This window comes from Poeciliopsis prolifica, unplaced genomic scaffold (genome assembly GCF_027474105.1).
Source record: "Poeciliopsis prolifica strain line A6 unplaced genomic scaffold, Auburn_PproV2 SCAFFOLD014, whole genome shotgun sequence".
Lineage (NCBI taxonomy): Eukaryota > Metazoa > Chordata > Actinopteri > Cyprinodontiformes > Poeciliidae > Poeciliopsis > Poeciliopsis prolifica.
Window position 1 is genome coordinate 4,337,448 of NW_026562389.1, and position 25,995 is coordinate 4,363,442.

Genomic DNA, 25,995 nt, shown 5'->3' on the forward strand with positions numbered 1-25,995 from the left:
GTAATAACTCAATGTTTTAAAATCAACGACGTTTTTCAAACGGCGGACTCGTTTGAGTCCGTGAAGGCATCACGGGTCATGTGACCAAGAGAGGAAGCGGTTCCATTAATGAGCTGCTGATAACTGGAGCCTGTTGTCTGTTTCACATTGAAGGCTGCAGGAGGAGGACAGAGACATGTGCACCAGGTGGGATTCCAGGTTTTTATTGATCAGATCTGATTCTTGTCCGGTTTTAAGTTTCGTCTCACGCTTTGATTCTCGTTTTGAGCTGCAAACGTGTGGCTTTTTAAGACTTTATTTTTCCCTAATTAACTACTTTGCTTTATTTAGACATTTATTTGACCTCGCTATGTATTTATTTCATGATAATATTCAAGAGGCGGTTTTTAGCTGTTTGGGGAAACTTGACACTTATTTTCTGCTTTTGGGATTTAAACTCATTTGGATTAAGTTTCCTTTAAAGGGTCTCAGAACTGCATACATGACAGTTTTAGTTTCTCTTCCTGTATGTCATATGATACTATAACCTTCTGTTTGGTGTTGGATAAAGTTGGTTTGTCATCAGATTTAAAGTCGTAATCTTCTACAAAAGGAGGTGATTGCACCCTATAAAGCAGAGTTGGCCAATCCCGGTCCTGCAACTCTTGGACGTCTCCCTGGTCCAACACACTTGAATCCAACAGCTGCAGTCAGGTTCTCCAGAGTCCTGCTAATGACCTCATTATTTGACCCCGTGCTGTTGAAGTAGAGCTACATCTAAAAGTTGCAGCAGACCGACCCTTGAGGCCTGGAGTTGCCCACCCCTGCTGTAAAGTGTGCAAGGATTTTTTTTTTATTGTCCTACTTTGCATGTTGCATCAAGAAAAATAAGATTTTACCCTCTTGAGTCTTATCGGCTGCTCTCTTTCTTTTTAACCTGCAGGTTTCAAAGGTCCTACAGTTTTTTTCTTCTTGCTGTTATCATTAAGCCATATTTTAAACCAGACCTGTTGCTTCACTCTCTCTTAGTTATTTAGTTGTGTTGCTGACATCACTGTTTCTCTGTCCAGCGTCCAGCCCACTGAGTGGACCGCCGACCTCAAAAACCAGAAGTGAGTATCTGGAAGTGTCCTACTCCTCTTATTCTGTCTGTTTCAGACAGAATTGGATGCTGATTTTCTTGGGTTTTTTTGTTTTGTTCTTATAGTTTTGATGGCCTCATCTTGGTGACCCAGAGCCATGACACTCTCCCTGCTGAGCTGGAGAGCCTGAAAGCGCCGCTGCAGGATTACAGCTCTGTAAGTGTCTGCACTTGCATCCCTGCTGGCTTATAAAGTCAAACTGCCACATAACTGGTTTGTGGAGGGTTAATGTTCCGTCTGCATTATTAGTGCAACACATTGGTCCTTGTGTAAAGTTGAAACCAAAACTTTGCGTACACTAAATAAAGACACATTCACATTTTAACCTCATTTTGAAGTTAAATCAGACCAAATTACAGGTCATTCAGAATTACCAAAATTATTTCTAGTTGATAAATGCCAGAAGACTCAGTGAGAACATTTATTGGATATCTTTTTGTAACTTCCCTTGAGCTCAGTAGCTGCATTTCCAATAATCAATAAAGTTTTGGACACATTTGTAATGGAAATGCAGCTACCGTCAGTGATCATTGTCTTCTAAAATCTGCGACAGGTCAAACCTTTTAGTTTTGCTTTTGTGTGTTTTTCACCCATATTGTCCTGCTGTAATATTGGCCCAGCTTTACCTATGGTATGGATACTGATAAGTATTTCAATTTCCTGAAGGAGTCTTCCCAAGGGATCAATAAAGTACGAGTCTAAGTCCAAGTTGAAAATGACAGTTAACGTTAATGCCAGTATGCTCTGCATCCTTACAAAGGATCTCCACTCCAGTTTAGGTCTGCTATAAAATGTGAAAAATTCAAGAGACATAATTTCTTTTGTTATTCAGCTCACTATCAGAGTTGCTGCTGTTCTTCGTGACCTCTAGGTGGACAGCGGTTTGGGGGATGAGGTGGTGCTCATCAAGGTTCCCAGTCTTCCCGGGAACCGCCTGATATTTGCCTCTACCGGCCCAGTGAACCGGGACTACGATGATGTCAGACGTTTCAGTGACGCCGCGGTCAAAGGCATCAAACGGTCAGTCAACAGCATCTCAGCGGCCTCTCCTCCATGTTTCATTTTACCCACAGATCCTTGCTCATCCTCATGGTCTCATTTTCAGTGCCTTGAAAGCTGGCATGCAGCGCCCCCTGCTGGTTTGCCCCCCTCACAAGGACTACAAGGACAACGCCCTGGCGGCTGCACTCGGTGCCCTCCATGCCCTCTACATGGTGAGAAACTGAAGACTCTTCTGCAAAATAAAGATCGTTTAGTCATTTTTTTCCAACAGGGTAAATGATAAAACCTTTTGGATCTCTTGTTTTAGTTCCCCGCCCCACCCTACACCTGTAGCATTTAAAAGAGGTTGTTCAAGCTGTTTCACTTGCTTGATTAGCCATCAATTAGACATTTGTCAATATAAAAAGTGATGAAAGCTATAAAACTCACTCAACAATGAAATCCATCACTGGCCTTGTCAGTAAACGTTGACGGTTCTCTGACAGGTGGGTGTAAAAGTTGGCATGCAAACAAAATGGAAAGGTTATGAAAACATGAGCTCGATCACAGGCTGACTTGATGGGACGGAGAACCGAAAGCATGAAACGTTGGCGTGAGAAAAGGTTCATGTGTGCTCACTGAGCGTGACAAAATGGTGCAAACTGCCGTCAAGTTGGTAAATGCATTGGTTTTCTGCTCACCGTCAGTAGTTCTGACTGTGAACAACAGTTGTATAGTCTCCAGTTGTTCTGGAGGCTTCAAACAATTGGATACGTATCAGATTTAGTTTCACATACAGAAGTGGCATAAATTGAGGTTTTTGTGTGTGTGTGTGTGTGGTGGGTTGGGGGGAGGAGAAGATTGGAATTGGGCCGTTCAAACTGCGGTGAATTTGGGTGAACGCAGCTTAAGGCAGTGGTCTGTCTCTCTGCTTCAGCACTCATGGCTCCAGTATTGGCTCTGTAGAGCTTGACTGCATGCCAGTGATGCAGTTTCAGCATTTAGGACGAAGGATGCATCTAAAAGTTGCCCTTCAGGATTGCAGTATGAAACTACTGTTTAATGGGAAACATTCGTCATGGGAATGTCTCCCATAAAACATTCCTATGAATATTTTATAGCATGAAACTACAAAGGCTTTCATACCGTACCTTCACACCAGTCGTCCAGTCTGTGGCGTCGAGTGACTTCGTGTTTACTTTGAAAGTGTGTGTGCCAACTGTAAGAGCCATATGAATTAAATAATGATTGATGGTTTGGACACTTGGGTGTGTTGATGAGGGTGTGACTGCCACCAAGGTCTGAATGGGGAGGTAACGGCTGCGCCTGGTTGGTGTGTATGAGGAAGCGGGAGCGCTGGGGTGGTCATAGTCTCTGTTGATCGTGTTGCAGTGCCGTTGATTGTTGGCATCGTTTGGCCGGGTCAGTCTGTGTCACTCTCCTTGTAAAGTTTGAAGTCTGACAATCTAATTGGAATAAATCCATATTTGTGACTGAATGAAGAAATGGCCTGCAGTGCATCGAAACAAACGTTGGACAGTTCAGATTCCTCGAGTTAACCCAGTGCGGCCCTCAGACTCCATGAGCTTGCTGCACATTTATCAATCTTTCATGAGGCATTTCACCTCATCTGGATCAAAACCAGGGAACGTGGCCATACAGAAATGTTTGCAGTAACCTTATGCATGTTTGGTTTGAAAACATGTAGTTGAGCAAAACTAAAATTGTCCTATATGCACGATATCATCATCAAATATTTTTTTATCAGTTCTTAAAACGCTGCAACAATTTAAACAACTTGCCTAAAGGAGTGAGCATTTATCATGAAATATTTCTTACCATAAGAATTTTTGATTTATCGCCACAATAAAGTTTAATTATCGGAAATTTTACTCTTATTTATTCCACATAAAAAATATAATTAAATTAAGTTACTGTGTGCAGTTTATTATCATTTATTTTAAAGTAGCATCCTGAAATCTGTTTTTAAAGAACATTATTTTAGTGTTGCTGCGAATGCTGAGCCATGCAGTCACAGCCATACAGTTATCTGAAACGAGAAGGAATATTTTCTTAAATAGTTTTTATCATTTTCATGACATCACCACAAAATATCATGCTAAATGTTACAGTTCATGTCACCCAAACTAAACTAAACTGCCTCAAAACATTTCACTTCTTCTATACGTCACTGAATGGAAAGAAACGATCTAAAGCCAAATGGATACGATTTGAAGTTATTTACTCTTGTGACCAGGAAATATTTTTATTTTTGTAGAGTCCATTCTTTAATCATTCAATTTAGTTCAGACATTAAAAAATGTTTTAACTTGATGTTTTGTAAATATAAAATATAATGTCACAAATTCTATTTTATATTTGGATTAATGTATGTAAAACGTATAATGCAGTATTTGAGCTCTGACATCACTCCAAATGCCTTTTAGTAACAAGTTTTCTCACCTTAAAAGCCGCTTGAAGTGCGAGAGGCGAACATCAAGTTGTCGGTCCACAAGGTGTGCGTTCTGGGGCTGTGGGCGGCGCAGGAGGCCGAGGGCCGGCGACTGGTGGAGCTGGCCAACGCTCTGGAGAGTGGAAGGTGGGTCCGACGCTCCGTTTGACCCGTTTTATCAGGTTCTGTTGCTGAAAACCCAGCAGCTGTTTGGTTTTGCCTCCTCAGACTGGCCTACCGCGACATCGGCGGCTCTGACCCTGAACGCATGGCGGCTCCTCGCGTGGCCGAATACGTCCAGGAACTGTTCAAGAACAGCCCTGTGAAGGTGGGACGAGTCCTGCAGACATGCAAAACAAAACAAAACAAAAGTCTCGTCATGTTTGATATATGCAGCATTTTTATTACTGAAGGTAACTTGGTTACCTGATTGCAGATGTAAGGAGTAACTAAGTTATATTTACCAGAGTAGAACTTTTTAGAAAAAAAAAAAATCTTATGAGTATTTTTACTATACTGTATTTGCAAAGTAGCTGAAACATTGTAAAATGTTCAGTTTGTTGGTTTATTATATCACAAAAAAGTCTTTGCAACAAACAAGTTGCATTACACTGCAAGAGCAAAATGATTGATAGCAGTTGGGTTTTATTTATGGGTTTTATAATACATTTTTGTTTGTTTTGAAAACAATTTCTCATTGACCTTCCAGTCAAATTAGTCTGTTGCATAAAATTTCAATAAAACTAATGAATGCAGAAATGGCTGGCTGTTCAGGCTGACCTGGTTTGTGTTTCCAGGTGGAAGTGCTGAGCAACGTGAACACTCTGGAGAAGGAGTATCCATGTCTGGCTGCAGTGAACCGCTGCGCTAACAGTAAGACGGCAACTTTTCTTTTCAGCACAGATTTCCTACAGATCTAATCAATGCTATTAAAAACCTCTCCAGATGTACCTCGTCATCAGGCGAGAGTCATCAAGCTGCAGTACTGTGGAGAGGGACCGATCCAGAAAACACTCATGTTGGTTGGAAAGGTAAGAGATTAAAATGTTTGCTGATCCGTCATGACGGGATAAAGAAAAATACTACTTGTAATTTCCTCGTCTTGTTCTCTGTTTGCAGGGCATCACCTACGACACAGGAGGAGCAGACATAAAGGCCGGAGGCTTCATGGCCGGGATGCACAGAGACAAGTGTGGAGCTGCTGCTGTTGCTGGATTCTTCCAGGTGAATAATCCGTCTTTCAATCTGTCGCCGAACAGAAGTAAATTAATCCACAGGTCAGATAATCTGAGGGCAATTAAGAGAAACCAACTGACTTAACAGCGAGACATAGAAAAGACAACAAATAAATGTATAAATATTAAAATATTTGTTCAGGAGTTTTTTTTTTGTTTTGTTTTGGTTTTTTTTACTTTCAAACTCTAAAATATTCAGACAGTTTCAAATATGGATCAGAACAGCTGTATATGATCTGCCTAAAACTGACTGAAGCTATTGTAATATTTATTAATGATCTCATTTGACATTTTCAATCAAAAGGAGTAGTTTGAAGAAAAAGATCTCCTATAGCCTTCAATAGTCAATTCACTTAACGATAAGCAACTAATTGTCTTTCCATGTAGATATATCTTTGATCACAAAACAGAAGTGGGCCCGAAGCAGAGCTCTGAGGATCCCCATGTTGGATCATTAGGATGTGGTGCATCTGGACACTAGAGCTTCTCACCAAACTATAAAGGCTATAAATTGAGACGTTGCGATTGACTGTCTTGAATTTTTTTGCATTTGTAAAATGATAATAATTGAGGCATGACTTAGAAAAAGTAAATTGGACCGAAAGACGAACCTCACCATTCAGATTCTGTTTGACGTAGATCTAACCTCGTTTAGATTTTAGCCCATCTGAAGCCGAGACATCTGAAAGTGTTCGGTGCGATGACCATGGTGAGGAACAGTGTGGGTTCAGGTGAGTGTTGACCTCTTCATACCTCCACTGATGTATAAAAACACACCCTGGTCTCACCTGCCACCTTCCTGTGCGTTTTCTCAGACTGCTACGTTGCAGACGAGCTGGTGGTCTCCCGCGCCGGTCGCAGAGTCCGGGTGGGAAACACAGACGCAGAAGGCCGTATGGTGATGGTGGATCTGCTCTGTGAGATGAAGGAGAAGGTTGGAAACGCTGCGTTAACCCTCTCACAGATCTGTCGTTTCCTCTGATCCATCTCCTGTAAATGTGACGGTTTGTCTCTGCAGGCGGCGCAGGAAGTTTCCCCGCATATCTTCACGATTGCGACTCTGACTGGTCACGCCATCAGAGCCATGGGACCAAACTATTCAGTGAGTTCTCTGAGAAATACAAACCTAAACTCACTGGAAGTTTTCACGTTTTTCCTCGTTTATAAATGTTATCGTTGTAGATCATCATGGACAACGGGCCGGCCCACCGCAACGGGAACGCCGCTCAGTGGCAGAAAGGTGAGGCTGTGACTCACTGAAAGAAGACGACGTTTATAGAAGAAAATAGAATTTTCTTTATTGATCCCCAATGAGAAAAAACTTATTTGTCCTTATGGAATTTAATAGTTTATATGTATAATAAATAAACTAATGTAATAAGCATGTACATGGAAATACGTTAATTTGTGAATAAATCTCTAAATGAGTCCAGAGAAAATTTAGATTTAAAGGTATTGAGAAAATATTCTTACTATGATTTAAAAAAAGATTTGTCTCTGATAAATTATTGATGTTAAATTAAAAAAAAAAAAGTAATTATGATGACATTGTGATCAGACATGTTTGTTTTTCTCCATCTTTTGTTCTAGTGTATCAAATATTGATAAATTTGAAAATGAGATTAAATCGAGTTAATGTGTTCAGCGTTGATTTGATGCATCAGCTGACACTAAATCTCAGATACCGAAATGAAAAACTTGAATTTGTGCATCTTTATTCATAAATCTGACATTTTGCTGATTACGATCCTTAAGTTGTCCTTTTTAACTGCAATAGATCTAGTTGCCCACTAGGTGTCACTGTTGGGACCATATTAAGATAGTAAAATGAAAGTTTCTGCATGTTAGCAGCTCTTTGTAACCTGAGCTGGACTGTCGTTCCTGCAGCTGGAGACGTGCTGGGCGACGTGTTTGAGATTTCCAACATCAGGCGGGAGGATTACGAGTTCCACAAGGGCCCGTCTGAGTACGAGGACATCCTGCAGAGCAACAACCTCCCGTCCTCCGCCACACCGCGAGGACATCAGACCCCCGCGGCCTTCCTCATCATGACCTCGGGCCTCGACAAGGTCGTTAGAAAAACTCAACGCTTGCAGGTCTGCCACTCATTGGATCAGAACCGCTGACTTCTGTCTGAATGTCTCCACAGCATGGAGTCGACTCGGACGCGCCTCTGCCCTACTCCCACATCGACATCGCCGGCTCCAGTGGTCCTTTCCCCGGAGTCCCCACAGGGGCCCCCATTGTTGCTATGGCAACCAACTACATCTTTCAAGATGGCCACTAAAAAAAAATATTGATTTAAAAAATAAACATGCATACCTTCTCAAACTTCTATGAAACGCACCTAATCTAATCATTTTCCTTCAAATTGAATCTTGTGAAAACCTCAGGTTTGTCTTTCTGACTGTTTCTAACTTTCTTCCTTTCTGAATCATGGGTGGAAGAATCCTGCAAAGTGACCTGACTCAGCAAAGTGACCTGACTCAGCAAAATGACCTGACTCAGCAAAATGACCTGACTCTGCAAAATGACCTGACTCTGCAAAATGACCTGACTCAGCAAAGTGACCTGACTCAGCAAAGTGACCTGACTCAGCAAAATGACCTGACTCAGCAAAGTGACCTGACTCAGCAAAGTGACCTGACTCAGCAAAGTGACCTGACTCAGCAAAATGACCTGACTCTGCAAAATGACCTGACTCAGCAAAATGACCTGACTCAGCAAAATGACCTGACTCAGCAAAGTGACCTGACTCAGCAAAGTGACCTGACTCAGCAAAGTGACCTGACTCAGCAAAGTGACCTGACTCTGCAAACTCTCAGGGGTTTAAATTTAGACATTTATGAAACAAAATTTTGCTCGTTACTCAATAAAGAAGTGGGGTTTATGGTTTACCACTACATCTGTCTCATAGTTTGTTTTTCTTCAGATGAAATGTTTAATAGAAATCAGATGATTTACAAAAAGATAGGTACCAGAACATTTATCATTCTGGTAAAATATACCAACATGTATGTTTTTATATAGATTATTGAAAATGTTTGTCCTCACACATTTTATCACATTTTGAGGTAAAGTTATTTTAAAAAGTAATTTTTTAGGTAATTGACTGCGCAGATATACAATTATATTTTTTAAATTACAGATATTCTCTGATGGAACAAAAAGTGGAGAAAAGCAAAAATTTAATTTCCTTTTTTTTTTAATAAAACTGAAATCAAAATTCCTAACATGCTGCTATTGTCTAACCCTCCTAACACACAGTGTGCCTTGTAAATGTATCCATGCTCCATGTCACGACAAACTGTTTTTATGGTGAACAAACTCAAAGTGGAGCATTAATGTGAAGTCACAAAACAATTATAAATGTTGTAGAAGTAATTATTTTTTTTTCTCCAATTCCCTTCAAATAAAATTCACTGCAATCATGTTGAGCTGCAAAACTGAACACTGTGGATGAATAAAGTTGGTACAAACTTACCATCAAAATATTGACATGGTACAGTAAATACAAACTATCATCACTCTTCTATGAATGTTTTTATATTGTTTTGGTGAAGTTTGAACAACTCAAACTCCAATTTATGATTCCAGAGCACAAAATGATGCATAAACCTAATTTGATTTACATTACAAGAGATTCATTCACAATTATTTTATAAATCAACAACCAAAACTTCCTGTAGACTGACGAAAACCAACTTTCTGAAAACAAAATGAGGGTTTGAAGAAGCAACTTGACGTTTTCAACTAGTAAAGGTCAACATGCTTTAATTTATGGCGTTCATCTGTGTGGAAAAGATTTTATGTTTGAAAACAGAAAAGATCTATAAATGTTCATTAAGTTCCTAAATCAAAATTACATTAAAGACAATGCTGCACATTTTAATAAGTAAACTTATAAACAATTTGAACAAACGTGTGTCTTGTGCTGAGAAATCATTAAAATAAACAATCTGCAACACATTCACAGCACCCTTACTCTGCCCCCTAGAGGCCAAGTGGAGGAGAAACTACTCAGGCTGGAAACAAAGGTTCATCAGTCCGACGAGGTTCAAAATACTTCCTGAAGTCTTCGTCGAAGTGTTCCAGGTCGTCTTTACGGAGAAAGTCCTGCAAACAGCCACAGTTTACTGATGGTCTTATACATACACACTTTAAATGATAACTGTGAAGATGGGTTATGAAAGCCAGTGTAGACAAAAATAACAGTAAATTTGCAAGAAAAAAATCTAAGATTTTGACATTGATCTCAGAAATTTCTGAAAAGTTTTTTTTTTCCACTTGAAACTCCAAAGTTTGGGTGCTCAGAAATTTTTTTATATTTCTGCAAAGAATTTCTCAGAATAATAAAAAAAAAAATTCTCGCAAATTTGAAACTTTTGGAGCTCAGAAATTTCCTTGCTTTTTCTAGAAAATTTCTGATACCTCAAAATTTCAGTACTTTGGCAGAAATGTACTCCTCTTTTTCTTTATCTACAATGTCTCTTACATGTGTTGTACATTTCAGATTCTTTTACACAAACCTTGGGAAAGTTTCCTAGGAGTTTTAGTGCATGTTCCTTCAGGAGCTTCACTCTTTCTTCTTCTATGATCCTCTTAATCACCGCCTCTTCTTGCTGCTCAGCTGCTCTGGCTCTAGCTTCCTGTTCCTGGTGAGATAGAAAATGGTTTTAATAAAACACAGCACATGTTCTTCAGTCAGAACAGCAGGAAATGCTCTCTGCTGTCTTGTTACTGATGTAACTGCCAGGTTGTGATCCGTACCTCTTCAGCCTCTCGCCGTCGTCTGTTGTCCTCTATCAGCCTCTCCACCTCGTGTCTGTGCTCCAGCTGCTTCATGCGCCGCTTCCGGGCGTTCATCTGCTCGATCCGATCGTCCTCTGCGAACTTGGCCATCATGGCTTCCCTGAAGGCCAGCTCCTCCTTTTTCTGTTGCTGCTTCTGTTTCTCTTTGAAGGCCTTGTGCTCCTGGAAGCTCTGCTGCGCCATCAGCTTCTGCCTGATCCTCTTTTCCATCGCTTCCTAACAGAGCGGATTAATAATATATTTAACACGACGGCTATAATTATGAAACGTTTGTTTTCTGCTTGATTCTCACAATGTCTCTCTTTCTCTCTGCCTCCTCTTGTTCCTCCAAGTAAAGCTCCTGACGGACGGCTTCGAAGTCGTCACGCTGCTTCCGGTCCTTTTCCATCTTCTCACACAGCTGGACGTCAGATGGGAACAGCAGGTTAAAGGCGTTTTCCATGAATCAATGGACATTAATAATATCAGCAGGTAGAAGGGCTTTTTTGTTACCATTTTCTGGATCTGTTCCTTTGCTTCTTCCCGTTCTTTCATCTGAATTTTTCTGGACTCTTCCGCATCCTGCTGCTGCTTTACGTACTCCATGATGCGTCTGTTTTCCGCCTCGATCTTCTCCTGCTCCAGGAGCTTCCACTTCGCCTGCTCCTGTTTGAACTCCTCAATTTGCTGGTTGGTGGCTTGGATCTTCTCCAGCTTTAGCTGTCTCTCCCTTTGACGGAAACATTTCATCTCAAATCAAAAACACTTCATAGAAACACTGATAAATATCTCATTTATTAAGGTGGACCCATTAAAGTTGCTTGAATTGGCTAGATCTATGAGTATAAAAAACAAGATTTCTCTCAGGAGATTAAAGAGATTAAGTCAGAATTGTGACAAAAATGAAATATTAAAATTTTTTACACAAATTTTTTCTCAGACAGTCCAAATAAGCTGCTGCTGGCCACACCCCCAACTCAAAGAAAAGGCTTCAAGCAGATGCGCAATTATACAAACATCTTTTCTGAACGGTAACTAAGAAAAAAAAGCAGACATTTACAAAACGCGGTAAAACAAAAAGCTGACAAAACAGTGTGGAGTTCTGCTGGCGTTGCTAATCGGGAGGGGTTTGAAATGTCTCGTTTTCCATAGACTAAAACACATTTACTTATCGCTGAAAAAAATGGCTGTTTTTAGAAGCAGTTAAGGCCCAAATGCAAGAATAAAAATGTGCAGAGTGAATTTTGCAGACTCACATCTGCTCCTCTTCGTATATTTTCTTGATGATCTCGTCCACCATGAGCTTTTCCTTGAGGAACTGCTCGTACGCCTCCTGTCTCTTGATCTCCCTCTCCATGACCTGCGCATCCAGCTCTTTCTTGAGCTGAACCATGTCCTGATGCTGCTTCTCCTCCTGCTTCCGGAGCTCAGCGGCTGCTTCTTCACGTTCTTTCTTCAGTGCTTCAGCCAACTCTGCCTCAACCAGCTATCAAGTCATAGAAAACACGACTTCACAGTCAGCTCCGGTACTGATCATTATTGATTTAGGAAGATTTTTCTTCTGTCATGCAAATGTTTTGTTTTGTCATTCAAAGACAAAACTAAATAATTTTAACTAGGGCTGGACAATAAATCAATAACAGTTTAGACTGGGTAAGAAAATATGTTCAATAATGTCACTGAACTCTGAACCGCACAGCATTCTGGGAGACTTGGCAGAGGAAAGGCTTTAGCTGCTCAACCTCTCATGGCTGAGCACGGGAGGTTGACGGTCAGCATGATTTATAGCATCAACTCACTCACTCACTCTTGGGTTACCTAGCAACAACCTGCAGAGTAACTTGTGCAGCAGCAGTTTCAGGTTTTACCACCATTCCTCATAACAGCTTAAAAACAAAACACATCGTAGAGAAAAAAACTGTGGCAGTACTTCAGATATTTAAAGCAACAAACTAATCAATAATTATATATATTGGCTGATATGAAACTCTTATATCGTGATATATTTTCAGCCATATTGTCCAGCCCTAACTTTAACTGAGAGTATTTTAAAGAATCTCAGCTTTCATGAGACAGAAAACGCCTGGAATCGGACCCACAGCGTTCTGACGTCTCATCGCTTCCCTCTCAGCTAACTGAGCATCTCTCTCCTTGCTCACATACGCAGCCAGCAGCTTGGATTCCAGCTCCCTGATCTCCAGGCTAACCATTAAAAGAGGAAAAAAACAATGTTACTGTACTGTTACTGTAATTAATAACTCAGGATACACTTGAAACCTAGTGTGGAAGTAATAAGGAGAGCGTACCTGTTTGCTCTAACCTGCTGCCTCATTTTCTCATCTTTTTGCTTCTCATGGGCGATGCGGGCCAGCTCTTGAGATATCCTCTCCTCCTGCTCCCGTTGTTTTTCCCTGTTTATTCTGTCCTCCTCAGCCTAGAAGGTCAGCAATTATTTAGTCAGCAATAATCTGCATTAGGGAGAGCAGAGGTCATGGAAAACTGTTTTTAAAGCAATGTTTGGATTTTCATCTCCAGATTATTTTATTTTGTTGCCCTGTATCTGAGTGTCATGAAAGTTTGCATGTGAAAGTTGTGAAGCAGTCAGTTCAGTATATGTGAATATTTTATGCTTCATGTTGGCTGGGTGATTCATCAATTTTTATCAAAAGTTTTGTTTGTGGGTGTGATGTCAGCACACCCGCAGCGGCCATCTTTGTTTCACAGCTTCCATTTTTGTGATAAATAATACCATAATATTAGGAGGATGAAATAGTAATTTTATGAGAACTTCAATACATAAAATAACAAGCTTTTTCTCATTAAAACTTTTTTCTCATAATTTTAAGATGTTCTTCTTTAATCTGCTAAAATTATGACCGTATTCTCGAAGTTAAACAAAAATTCTTAATACTCACAGAAGCGATGACTGAAATAAAATATGCTTTTTGAAAATATTTTCCGTCATTTGTGACTTCATTCAACAAAACATTTCCAGTCTTGTTTCATAAACATTTACCTTTGTGCGCTCATCTGTGAAGCTTGTTTTACTGAAGGAAATAGCACTTTATGTCAAAAATGTTTAGATTTTTTTAAATGTTGTAACATTTGTTGAGTTCACTGGTATTTTCATCAACTACATTTTTATATATTTTTGTCGATCCTGGGTTTTACCCAAATAAATCTGTGGCTTGCAGAAAATCTCTTCCATGTTTAGATTTTAGATTAAAACAGAACGATTTTAACTGTCAGGACCCTTTATGTGTCTGGTGGATTTCAGAGACACAGTCAAAAACAAAAACACAGCAGTCTTTTCCATTCAGCTGTAAATCCTGTTATCCTGGAGATGCAGTTGTTTCCATGCATCCTCCATCCATCAGCCAGTCAGCTTTCTGTCTGCTTAGCAGCTGGTCATACAGTTTTGTTTCATAACAAGGTTTTTATTATCTTACAAAGATCATTTTAGCTTATTCTTAAAAGTAATCTAAAGCTGACTTTAAAAAAAAAAACTCTTGCCAAAATGTATTTATGTTATCTAATTATTTGACTTGATATTTTAAATTCAGTGCTTTCTTTGTGCGCAATGGCAATAACTTTTATTCTGATTCAAAGATGACAATAGGAGCAAATTACAATTTTAAAGTACACTTTTCTCAGTTGCTTAGCAACTGCGCATTCGTTGCATGTGACTGGACACATTTAAAAACGGATTTATCGTTTATAAAATACTTCATAAAAACTTTTAGTTTTTATTTTTATTTTTGGCGAATATATTCAAGTGAGATCATAGAAACAAGGCTGAACTTTAGGAAGTCTAAAGCTGACTCCAACCTTGATTAGACCTTCCTCTATCTGCCGCTCCTTGAGCTGCTGTCGCATTTCCCGCATGTGTCTCCTCCTGTCGACCGTCTCCTCCACATCCAGGCGGGCCTTCAGCCCCTTTTCCCGGTATAGCCGCTTGACCTCGTCTGTCCTGTTAGTTTCCTGCTCCAGGAAACGGTGGTGCCTCATCATCCCGAATCGACTCTGTTTTAATGAAACGAACAGACAGACGCCAAAGCTTTTGCAACAAACATCGAACATTGAAAAAAAATCAACAAAGCCCGACCACAGGTTCAATGATCTAACAAAGGGTTACCATGTTTGCAGTTTTTTGTATTTCCCAGGTCTCCTAACTTCTTTTATACATGACTACAAGAAAACCCGTAATTAAAACGAGTTTTATCTGTGAACGTGCTGTGAACTTTCTGAAGTTAAGGTAGTTGCATTCCGTCTTTTCCGTCAGTTCGGCTGCTTAGCGTTTCGTTGTCCAGGAAACGGGCGAATTCTTTCCTAACCCAATGAGAGTGAGCATAGACAATGACGTCAGTTCCGGTGTAATAAAATCCAAATTAAATTAATTTTCTTAAAGAACATCGTCCATCAAAAATGTTTTAATAAACTGTTTTAAATATTAATTTATATATGTTTAAATCAATTCATGAGTTTAGTGTTCCTAACACTCGCAGTTGGTAGAGTATGCAGAAATGTTACTCAAGATTAACTTTACTTCGTAATTAATATTACTGAAGAAAAAGTAAAAAGGTATGATGTGGCAAAGCTACTCCTAAATGTTATTTCTTACAAAAAAATGTACTCGTATAAACTAAATTGAGCAAACGTAAGAAGTTATTACCGACTTCTTGCTTACAGTTAAATGTATTAGGTGCCCTCTCCAATATGGCTGGAATCTGTTCGCATTCTTTAGCGGTTGGGCGGTACGTATATACGCACGGAAATGACGTAGTATGAGAATGATAAAACTCGCGTTAGCGCGCGCTTCCAGCTCAAACTTCTCAGCCTGCTGTCGGAGTCGCCTGAGTAGAGTCAGAGTCAGTGAGCAACACAAAGACTGAAAAGCGAGAGTTTTTTCTTTCCCTGTCGCTTATTTATAACTCTACGCTCTTGCTTCTGTCTCCACGGAGTGACGCTTTTAAGGCGGAAAATTACGTTTTTCTCTTCGGTCTACGCAGACGTAAATACTCCACAGCAAACATGTTCGAGGCTCGCTTGGTCCAGGGCTCCATCCTGAAGAAGGTTCTGGAGGCGCTGAAAGATTTGATCACAGAGGCCTGTTGGGACGTCAGCTCGTCCGGCATCTCCCTCCAGAGCATGGACTCGTCTCACGTCTCCCTGGTGCAGCTCACCCTGCGGCATGATGGCTTCGACTCTTACCGCTGCGACAGAAACTTGGCGATGGGGGTCAACCTCAGTAGGTGAGGCCAACTTTAACACGTTTTAATACTAATTTAGAGAACGTACCCTTTGTGTTGACATAAATCGGTACTTTTGGATAGAAAACTGCGCGACGAAGTGACAAATAAATGAGACTTTGTTTCTACCAATAACTTAAACATCGCCACATCTTCGCATCAACTGTTTCTTGTTTTTTTGGAGTATATTGAACTGCGCAGTGTTAATTTCACAAAGACGGAAGCCATCTTGGCGGATTTGCCCGGGCATGTTTCCCTGCTGCACTCTTAAAAATCACATGTTCAGGCAGTTTGTGTTGGTTATTTATTCAAGACAACTCTTGTATGTTTCGTCAAAAAACACATTTAGATGCGGTCATTGATCACGCAGAGTCCTCTCTGTTGAGCGCCAAATTGTTTGCCGGGTGGGTTGGCGGGAATTGTTAAACCCGGGAATCTGTACTTCCGCTTACGTCACTACCGCTTGTAGCTCAATTCTGTCACTTTCTTGGAGTTAAAATACAGCGATAAACAAATATTTCTATTTATTTAGCCACTTATAGTAATAGCTGGATGATAACAAGACATATTTTTTGAAAGAATGTAGCTTAATAAATAACATATGTAACAGTTTCTTTCTTGTATGTGAAAATTGATTTATAAGAATGTTATTACTTCCAACTTTAATTGTTGCTCTTGTCAACGAATCTTAACTGAGTTCTGATCTTGTGGTTTAACCCGTTTTGGTTTGTACCGTCCCAAACTTTACTGTCTCTTCTTTCTTTCAGCATGTCAAAGATCCTGAAGTGTGCAGGGAACGAGGACATCATCACCCTCAGAGCAGAAGATAACGCAGACACGCTTGCTCTTGTGTTCGAAACCCTCAGTAAGTGTTTACTGGGATATAAGGTTGTGTAATTGTAGAAATTGCACTGCTTTTTCTCCTCTTAGTCATCAATAAAGAAAATAAAGACGATTCAATGTTAATTAGGATGTTGTTGCCTCTTTTAATGTTTGCAGATCAGGAGAAAGTCTCAGATTATGAGATGAAGCTGATGGACCTGGATGTTGAGCAGCTTGGTATTCCTGTAAGTAACTAATACACAGATTAATCAACGAACTGACTGCATTAACTTGAATATTTTTGACTAAAAATGACCATTAACTGGAAAAAAGTTAATAGTCATTAATTAAGTGAAACCTGTGTAAAAATATTTAGATTTTGCTTCGAAGATGGGAAAAAAAATACACATTTGTTTATAAATATGGTTTAGCCAGAACACCTTTAACTATTTCAGATTTACTAAAGTGTTGCTGTTGTTGCATTTTAGGCAATAAAATATTCATTAAATTATTTATGTGCATCTTTTAATGTATTTCTAATATTGTTTTAAAAAAGTGGTTGGATTAAAACATCTCCATTTTAATTATGTTTTTGACTAATCGATTGCTAAAATAATTAATTGCAGACCCAGTTTGAATTTTTTCCATATTTAAATGTTTAAGGGGTTTATTCTCTATAAAAATCATTTTATTTTCCCGATGCTCCCCTCACAGGAGCAGGAGTACAGCTGTGTGGTGAAGATGCCCTCTGGAGAGTTTGCTCGTATCTGCCGCGACCTGTCCCAGATCGGCGACGCCGTCATGATCTCCTGCGCCAAGGACGGCGTGAAGTTCTCCGCCTCCGGAGAGCTGGGAACCGGAAACATCAAGCTGTCCCAGACCAGCAATGTGGACAAAGAGGACGAGGCTGTGAGTGATGACAAAACGTGGCTTCATTCTGATCAGTTTGGTTTGGTGTAGTTTATTAAATCTAATTTATTGACTTTTTTATTTTTCCTGTCAAGGTCACAATTGAGATGAATGAGCCGGTCCAGCTGATCTTCGCCCTAAATTACCTGAACTTCTTCACAAAGGCCACGCCGCTGTCCAAAACCGTCACCCTCAGTATGTCTGCTGACATTCCCCTCGGTAAGCCAATCAATCAGCTTTATTCATAACTTTAGGCAGATTGATTACAGTGATGACTCAGCCGTCTTTCCAGACAGGAAACTTTACTTTGAGACAATAAATGTAACAAGATTCAAAATGCCCTGATGTTTAACACTTTGAAATATTAAAAATCATAAAACTACAATATTTTTCATAAATATTGTATTAATTTTAAAAAGGCAGGTTTTGCTGATTTTTTTATTTAACTAAATGATCTGATTTCATAAAACATAATAAATGCATAAAACATACAGATATATTGATTTTTTAAAATACAAAAACGAATATATATTTTCAAAATGCAGCAACGCAGCTTTTACTTTAGTTTACATTTAATTACTTGTAGCAGAACATCTGTCAGCAAATAGAGACGTACTTCTAATGTGTGAAAAGCTCAACCATTCCTGCATCACTTAACATAAAGACCATGACCTGTTTTGTTTCTTTTAAACCAATTAATAATTGAATAAAAAATGTGGTTTATAGGAGTTTTTACAGAATTGGAACAGAGTGAATCTGAAACTATACTGTTTCAGTTTTAGAGGACCAAAATATGAAGTTAGGTGGAAATTTTGACATTTTAAAAATTACTAATTCAGATAAGCAGCGAAGAAGAATTTTACTCAAGAGCAGAGATACTTCATAATACAATAAGTAAAAGTAAAAAGTACAGCGTAGTAAAAACACTCAAGTAAATGTAGTTGAGTAAATGTACCCAACTCAGCAGTTAATCAATTGATAAAGCACTTGACGATTATCTCAGTACTGAGTTAATCACCATTACTCTGATTAATCGCATCAGTAAATGTTTCTTTCTTGGACCAAATGTGACTTCCTTCCTCTTTCCTCAGTGGTCGAGTATAAGATCGCTGATATGGGACACATCAAGTACTACCTGGCCCCGAAGATCGACGAAGAGGCTTCCTAAATCGTCTTCATCACAGTGAAACGAGGAAGTGGAGACTGGGACTCAAACTGAGTGACTGAAGGACTCTTCCGGGTTGTCGAGTGATTTTCTCTCTGTGAGGAAAGATTCAGCGGCTGGTTCAAGTCCCGATGTCACCCGGTTTAAATTCCAGCATTTCTTGGTCTGTTCTTAAATTTTCGCTTCCTGTCTTGGATGGGAAACCAAATTTCAAGTTCTTTTTTGTAGATAACACACTTGTAAATAAGTCCTGTGGTCGGTCACCTCCAGATGTTTTTGTATGAATAAAATCAGTCAGAAAATTGATTTCTTGTTCAAAAGATTAGTTTTTAAATCTGTTCTAAAAAAAACTTTGCATCTGATTTTGATTTTGGATCTTGAAGGCTCAAATATGTCAACATTTCTGCACTAACTCAAATTATTTCCATTTCAACCTTTAATTTATATAATTGTTTTTTTTTCAGCAGTCTGATTAGTTTATTTGAAGTTAAATTATGTATAAATTGACAGTTTCAGCTTAATGTGACTAAAATACAATTACAATTAGATTTTAAACATTTTAGTCGATTAAATTTAATTCTATCCAACTAGTGAAATACATTGTTAGATGATTAAATAAAAAGTAAGTATACCACTATTAGAAAATGCTTATCTAAAACATTTAATCATTTTCCAAATTTAGTTCATCTTTTTCGACAGCAAAATTTTTGTTAGTTTCTAATGAATCCACTTTGAGGGTTTATATCAGAGGTAGCATCAGAAAACATGAAGGCTCTCCAAAAATTAGTTATTTTTTATATATTAGCCAACTAATTATTTCCAGCTGTGACTGAAAATAAAAAATTTTCAGTGCAGTTCTTGAAAACTGCCACGAGATGTCGCTGTTTTACCACTTTTAAATGTTTTGAAAACTACATTTACCTCTGGCCTTGAACATTTCTTTTATATTTAAATGTAAATAATCAGCCAACTTCATATTTTCTAATTCCAGATCCAGTTTTACCACTCAAGTGAGATAAAGCCATTAAGGGAAACTATATAATTTCCCCAGATTCAACAACATACCCTTTAAATAAAATAAAACATCAAGCCATGGTTAATCTGCAGCAGGGATGTTACGTCAACAGGAGTATAATGAGATTAAATCTGCTTTGCTTTGATTTCACTGGCTGAATCACAGTTATTCAATGAAATAATCTGGATTTCAACATCAAGCTTGGTTTCTGAGAAATTAAATCACAAATCTGGCTATTAAACTTTGTCTCCTTAAATGCCCCGGGCCAAAACAAACAAACACCGCCATTACATGGGATTGACCTCTCCTCAGGCCAGGAGGAGACATTTGACATGTCTTAAATGGTTGGTCTTCATTGTGCTGGAGGGCAGGAGGCTGGATGGCTTTGGATGGACAGTTTTAATCCTCATAAACCTTTAATCCTTTGGACAGACACATCTGGCAGAAGTCTGAGTCACCACTCATCAAAGATCAGTCCGAGGTCACATGACGCAACGAGAAACGGGCTGTTCTCAGTAGACACATTACTGAGGTTTGTTTCACTGGGACATTCAGCTGATGGATGTCCCTCACCTTTATCTGAAGTTAGGGTCACACAGTTCTTGAAATATTTAAGTTCCTGAACTTTGTCGTGGTTTTCTTTGTTAGCTAATAATGTTAATGATGTTTTACTGGTCTTCACTAAAAAACTGATATATATATACTATATGACATTAATACAATAATTATTGCAAGTGGAATGGTTTTTCTATCCAAAGCATTTTATTGCATTTGACAAATTAACCAGTCTTTTCTTTTTCCTTCCTTCCTTTTCTCTCTTTATATTTCTCCTCCTATTTTCTCTTTGGGCCTTCAGTTCTCTGTCTTTCAATTCAGTTAAATCCAATTTTATTTTAATTTAATCCCAAATTGTTGTAGATGATGATGACCATGATGGTAATCCCCTGTAGCTGCCAGTATTACAGAGGCTCTGAAGAAACCTCTGTCTGACCTTCCCCCATCTCTTCCATGTGTCCTTTCTTGTTCTCCTTCCTTTTGTTCTTCCTTCTTTGAATTCTTTCTTCTGTTCTTATTTAATTACTAACTTACTAGCTTCCTTCATCCATCTGGTTGTTTCGGGTGACATAATGTAAAATAAAATACATATAAGAAAAAAGAAATGAAGAAAAAATAATTCTGCCATAAATTCAGTTTAGCTAGCTAACTTAGCTAGCATACGTACAGACTGGAAACTATGTTAATTTAATAACCAGCTCAATTCAAGGAGACAAAAATAATTAACCAGCGTCTATAGATTTATTAATATTGTCTTGTTTTAATTTGCAGAAAAGAACTGCATCGTATTCTAAGTTTAAAGGGGACCCTTCAACGCTTTGTGAGCGCTCTGTGTTTCCCACTTAGCAGTTTCTTAGCAACAAGCTCAGAGGAAACCTCTGGTCACTAGTGGATTGTTTCATGCAACAATTAAAAAATGTTAAAAGTTAATTAGAGAGCTCTAAAGGTGCTACTTGATGTTTCTTCATCTCTGGAGAGTACTTGGCCCTGTCTGCTTCCTGTGCTAGGCTACGCTAAGCTATGTGCTCACTTCATTTTTGTAGCTAACTGCAGAAATACCTTTCATTTTTTCCTTTGTGTTGTGTTTTATTCATCCTTCAGAAGGTTTTTTAAAATGTTGGCTGTAAAACTTTGCTCTACACGCATCTGTGGTGTTTGGATTAAGAAAACATAGACAAAGCAGATTACAGAATCCCAGCAGATTGCATGTCAATGTAATCCCAGCCTTTCCTAAAGCATCAAAATGTTTCTGCTGAAAAGCCCCAAACGACACCAAGCAGCAGCAAAAGAGGATTTTAGTTTTAAACATATATTAATACCCATTAATACCCATTTAAAGCTGCATTTCTGTCATTCCACTCCAGATGTTTTCCTTTGCAGTGAAATGCTCCTGAGACGATGGAAGCTGGTCGAATAAATTATTTCCTAAAGAGCACCATAAGTGCTTTAAGCATGCATTAGTTAGCTGATGGAACTACTGATAAGGGAAGCAGACAGTCTCCCAGCAGAGAGCTGGGTAATGAGATGGGTCTGTCATCTGACAGAGTGACCGATAAAGCAAAGTCACAGCTGAGCCATTTAAGATGCCTCACTATTTAATTAAACAGAGGCCTTCAATTTAAGATTAATTACGCCCTGGGATGGAAAGAGGAGCGTTCGGGATGGGGAGGTTTCCACTTTTTAATTGGCTACTTTTCAGACTCGGATATATACAACTTATCGTCCGAGCAGCCATTCTGTGTTGTACTTGATGATGTGAGAAAGTTTCAACAAAATTAGGTCCCTCAGACAGTTTATCTTTGATTCAGCTGAAGGTTTTCTCTGCTGGAAATCAGAAGTACTTTTTGAGGATCTTGAACCCTTTTTAAGAATTTGCATCGTTCCAAACACAACCTTATTTTACTGTTTTAGCTGATCAATGACGTATATTTTGGTAGAACATCCTTTCACAAGTCTTTTGAAAAACTGTCCCATGAGGTTTGCAGATTTAAACACTTCCCTTGGGTTGCTAGGTAACGGGGGATGGGAGTGGCAGGGGTTGCTAGGTAACGGGGGATGGGAAGGGTTGCTAGGTAACGTTGCAGAGCTTTGAAATATGACTCATTTTCCAGACACCAAAAAAAACATCAAATTAATAAAAAACTGGGTTTTTGGTTTTTGGGCTGTTTTTTAGAAGCAGCTGAGACCCAAATGAAGCCTAAATGAAAAACATGAATTTTGCATTAAATTTCTCCTTTAAAATTTTCAAATTCAATTCAAAAATACATTATTAAACCCAAAAGAAAATCAAATGTTGTAACTCTCTCATTTTTCAAAGAGTTATTGTAGATTGTTGCTGGTGACAGCAAAGATCTCTTGTAGCAGTCTGTATTACAGTAAATCTGAAGAAGCCTCTGACTGAAGACACTCTGCCTTCATGAAGACTTTCTCCTGATCTGCAAAGATTCACGAAGAGGATGAACTCATGACCTTGGCTCAATGCAAACGCTTGCTACAGTTTCACATTTTTATTCATAAGAAAATGTGAAATTCATATTTGACTTTCCTTTTGACTTCATAGCTTTGCACAACTTTGTGCATTACTATCACAAAAAATTATGTGATATAACAAAAAATTATGTGATATAAAAAAAGCTAAAAAGTTTAATGGGTCTAAATACCTTTTCAAGACGCCCCTGTTTTGACTTTAATATTACTTCTACTATCGCCATTCCTATAATGCCTTGTAATCTTATTTAAGGAGATTTCTTTATGTTAAACTGCATTTTTAATTACTGAACCTGTCATGTTATCAGGAGCCTTCCTTCCTGCATCCCTCTGGTTTGCTGTCTCACTTCTGTCTGTCTTTCTCTGGCCTTTAAATTGCTTTCTGGAGGCAGGGGATTTTGGCCAGAGAGATAAGGGGGAAAGGATGAAACACTCTCTGGCTGTCTATCTTTGTCTTTCTGGCTCTGTGGCAGAGTGTGTGTTAGTGTGTGTGTGTTGGTAGGGTCTACACAGACACGGCAGAAGGAAAGGAAAGGGTAGGCGGTTCTTGCTTGTCCCCCGGGTCTGTGAGGCTGAGGAGACGGTGGAGGCGTCTTTCAGAGGCTTTTTAAACCGCCTGCTGTCTTATCAGCTGCAAAACAAGCGGCTTTTGAATGAATGGTGTCAGAGCATACAGTGGATTCACACTGGAAGTGAGCAGGACAGATGCAGTAGTTTGTTGTTCGTCTCTGTCTCCTCTTGTCAATCAAGCCGTGAAGCGTCTAAACAAAAGCAGGTTGCTTTTATCCCAGCACAGAAGGCTGGACATGGCAAGAACATGCAGTTCACAATCTGTCAGACAACATCGTGCTTAAAGCTCCAATTTCTGTTAAAAAAAAAAAAAATATATATATATATATATATATATATATATATATATATATATATATATATATATATATATATATATATTACATTACATATTTGTCTGCCAATAAACTGTCAACAGGTTGTGACAGTTTAATATGAGAGATAATCTGTGAAAAGATCTCCTCCCTGAGTCTGAAGAAATGCACCGCTCCCAGTCAAAAACAACCAATCAGAGCCAGGAGGCGGGTCTTAGCGCTGTCAGTCATGCTCGAATACGCGCTGCTAAATGCTCTAATGGTGGAGAAACAACTTATTGTCACAGGAAAACCATCTTTTTGCTCTCATTGGTGGCAAAGCTAAGTAGCTTTAGCATTAGCAAGAGTAGCTCTGATTGGTCGTTTCAGACCGAGCTGTGACAGGAGAGCTCAATTTTTATCACAGATTATCTGTCTTATTATACTGTCACGACATGGTGGCAGTCCTATCAAATAGGTAAAAGCATTCGGTGTTGATAAAAATTACATTTATATATTTTTTATTTAACCTTTATTTACGTTGATTGAGCTGAAATTCTCCATTTCAAGAATGACCTTTTCACAAAACATTAAAACATCATACAACACAAAACAGAAGAGAAAAAAATAAAATGCTACCCTATTCATACTGACTAAACATATTTTAATGCGCAATAATTCCTCAGTTTTTAAAAGCAGGAACATTTAACTTGTAGTTTTTTCTGAGTTGATATTGAAGACTGAAAGATATTGACGCCTCGACAAATAGATGCAGTTTGTGATTTCTGTGATGTAGAGGGGATTCCCTCTGCAAAAGCGTCCCGCTTCAGTTTTTATTCATTTCGCCTCGGCTCCCTTTTTCACCTTCCTCCTGCTCCTCTTCTTCCTCCTCCTCCATGAGCTTTGATTTTACGCAGCTTGCTGCACAGATGACACACATGTATTCCTGACTCTGCTCTGTGTGTTGAAGTCATCCCCACACAGATTAGCATATTAATGGGATGTCCTCTTTGTCCCTGCTTGCTGTCAGTCAGATTTCACAGCAGCGGAGGAGAAGACGAGGAGTATGAGGGGAGCGCGGTCGTCCATCGAGAGGGAGAACTGCTTCGTGATTTCTCATAACCTACTGGTGTCACGTTTTTCCAACAGGCTGGGAACAGTTCAGCACACATGGACACTGCTGCGACAATGTGCTTCTATTTTTATTCCTGAGAGGAAAATCTGAAATTCAAAAACCAAAACAGAAACAAAAACGGCCTCCAGTCTCCACAGGTGAACTGTTTGATCAGCCTGATTTGAAATGTAAAATACAGAAAACATCTGCGCTGTGATTTTAAAGGAAACCTTTTTTTCTTTATTCCTGAAACAAACTGCTTTTGATTTTAATGATTTGTAGTTGAATAATCTTCAACTACAAATGCGCATCTTTCAATCAACTGAAAGTTTTAGATTCCAAATTGGGACATCTTATGAAACTTATAAAATTTAAATATTTATTTTTTCACTCTTATTGCATCAAATCTTTCTGATAACTGAAGAGTTCATCATATTTTTTTATGTTTTTGTCACCAAAACTCCTCATTTTTGAAGGAAAAACGTAGATTATGCATTATTTCCAAAAATATTTTATATGTTAGTCACAGTTTCGACTTGGTCAAAATGAATATTTATTTTAATGCTTTATTTTTGTCACATTAAAAAAAAAACTCCTCTTTTTCCCTTAATGTTTCAACATGGTACATCATTTATTTATCTGAAACCAGCTCCTATATCTCACTGAAAAGTGGTGTACTAAGATATTTGTATCAAAAACTAGACCAAAAATATTTGCCAAGGTTTTGTTCTTAAAATTTTCTCTCTTAACAAAAGTACTTGGGTTCATTTTGACTTATAATTCTGTAAATTTTACATCTTTCATCTCATTTAATCCCAGGATTGGGAATAAATCTCATAATTTTCTTTTAACGAAAAAAGAAAATTATTATAGAAGGCATCTATCATATTCTTATTATTTATCATGAAAGCTTTATCACCATGATAAGAATTTTGATTTATTGTTGCCTTTATACATGTCAATTATTGATGTTTACAAATAAAACTGACATGATCAGACACTTTATTTTTGCTGTTTTCTCCACTTTTTATTAGACGAGAGCTTAAATAAATATCAGTAAATTAGAAAATGTTATTAAACTAAGTCACTGTGTGCAGCTTAATGGTATAAATCACACTATTTTTTAAGCAAATGAGAAAGTTTTTCCTAGTGTTGGAGTCACTGTGAATGCCATGCAGTTAGCATCCTGCAAAACAACCTAAAATCACAAATACTGTGATAAAGTTCAACTCTGCA

At 38.5% G+C, this 25,995-nt stretch overlaps 3 protein-coding genes across 3 annotated transcripts; 2 read left to right on the plus strand and 1 right to left on the minus strand.

The window, feature by feature from the left end:
• Window positions 1-88: 88 nt before the first annotated feature.
• On the plus strand, window positions 89-8,692 carry zgc:152830 (uncharacterized protein LOC767682 homolog). Its single transcript, XM_055039797.1, has 16 exons — window positions 89-186; window positions 1,050-1,091; window positions 1,187-1,277; window positions 1,993-2,141; window positions 2,227-2,335; window positions 4,574-4,701; window positions 4,783-4,882; window positions 5,352-5,427; window positions 5,500-5,585; window positions 5,674-5,778; window positions 6,445-6,520; window positions 6,605-6,723; window positions 6,808-6,891; window positions 6,972-7,029; window positions 7,677-7,858; window positions 7,939-8,692. The coding sequence occupies exons 1-16, from the start codon at window positions 176-178 to the stop codon at window positions 8,074-8,076; spliced, it is 1,554 nt and encodes a 517-aa protein (XP_054895772.1). The 5' UTR covers window positions 89-175; the 3' UTR covers window positions 8,077-8,692.
• A 534-nt stretch (window positions 8,693-9,226) lies between these two features.
• Window positions 9,227-14,903, minus strand: mns1 (meiosis-specific nuclear structural 1). The gene is made up of 10 exons (XM_055039798.1): window positions 14,716-14,903; window positions 14,409-14,603; window positions 12,887-13,014; window positions 12,680-12,782; window positions 11,837-12,066; window positions 11,094-11,310; window positions 10,894-11,001; window positions 10,560-10,817; window positions 10,319-10,444; window positions 9,227-9,905 (listed from the first exon to the last, which is right to left on the minus strand). The coding sequence occupies exons 1-10, from the start codon at window positions 14,716-14,718 to the stop codon at window positions 9,810-9,812; spliced, it is 1,464 nt and encodes a 487-aa protein (XP_054895773.1). The 5' UTR covers window positions 14,719-14,903; the 3' UTR covers window positions 9,227-9,809.
• Window positions 14,904-15,389: 486 nt separating this feature from the next.
• Window positions 15,390-19,031, plus strand: pcna (proliferating cell nuclear antigen). The gene is made up of 6 exons (XM_055040011.1): window positions 15,390-15,832; window positions 16,597-16,694; window positions 16,829-16,896; window positions 17,366-17,560; window positions 17,656-17,779; window positions 18,652-19,031. Exons 1-6 carry the CDS (start codon window positions 15,612-15,614, stop codon window positions 18,726-18,728), a joined length of 783 nt encoding a protein of 260 aa, XP_054895986.1. The 5' UTR covers window positions 15,390-15,611; the 3' UTR covers window positions 18,729-19,031.
• The last annotated feature ends 6,964 nt before the right edge of the window (window positions 19,032-25,995 follow it).

Bases quoted from the DNA above. Each gene is read 5' to 3' on its own strand.
- mns1 (XM_055039798.1), bottom strand. The intron at 12,783-12,886 runs GTACGCTCTCCT...TTTAATGGTTAG, and splicing joins CAGCAGGTTAGAGCAAACAG to CCTGGAGATCAGGGAGCTGG. The intron at 11,311-11,836 runs GTGAGTCTGCAA...TTTCCGTCAAAG, and splicing joins ATATACGAAGAGGAGCAGAT to GGAGAGACAGCTAAAGCTGG.
- zgc:152830 (XM_055039797.1), top strand. The intron at 2,336-4,573 runs GTGAGAAACTGA...TCACCTTAAAAG, and splicing joins CCCTCCATGCCCTCTACATG to CCGCTTGAAGTGCGAGAGGC. The intron at 5,428-5,499 runs GTAAGACGGCAA...AAACCTCTCCAG, and splicing joins AGTGAACCGCTGCGCTAACA to ATGTACCTCGTCATCAGGCG.
- pcna (XM_055040011.1), top strand. From the start codon at position 15,612: ATGTTCGAGGCTCGCTTGGTCCAGGGCTCCATCCTGAAGAAGGTTCTG. The intron at 16,695-16,828 runs GTAAGTGTTTAC...TAATGTTTGCAG, and splicing joins TCTTGTGTTCGAAACCCTCA to ATCAGGAGAAAGTCTCAGAT. The intron at 17,561-17,655 runs GTGAGTGATGAC...TTTCCTGTCAAG, and splicing joins TGGACAAAGAGGACGAGGCT to GTCACAATTGAGATGAATGA.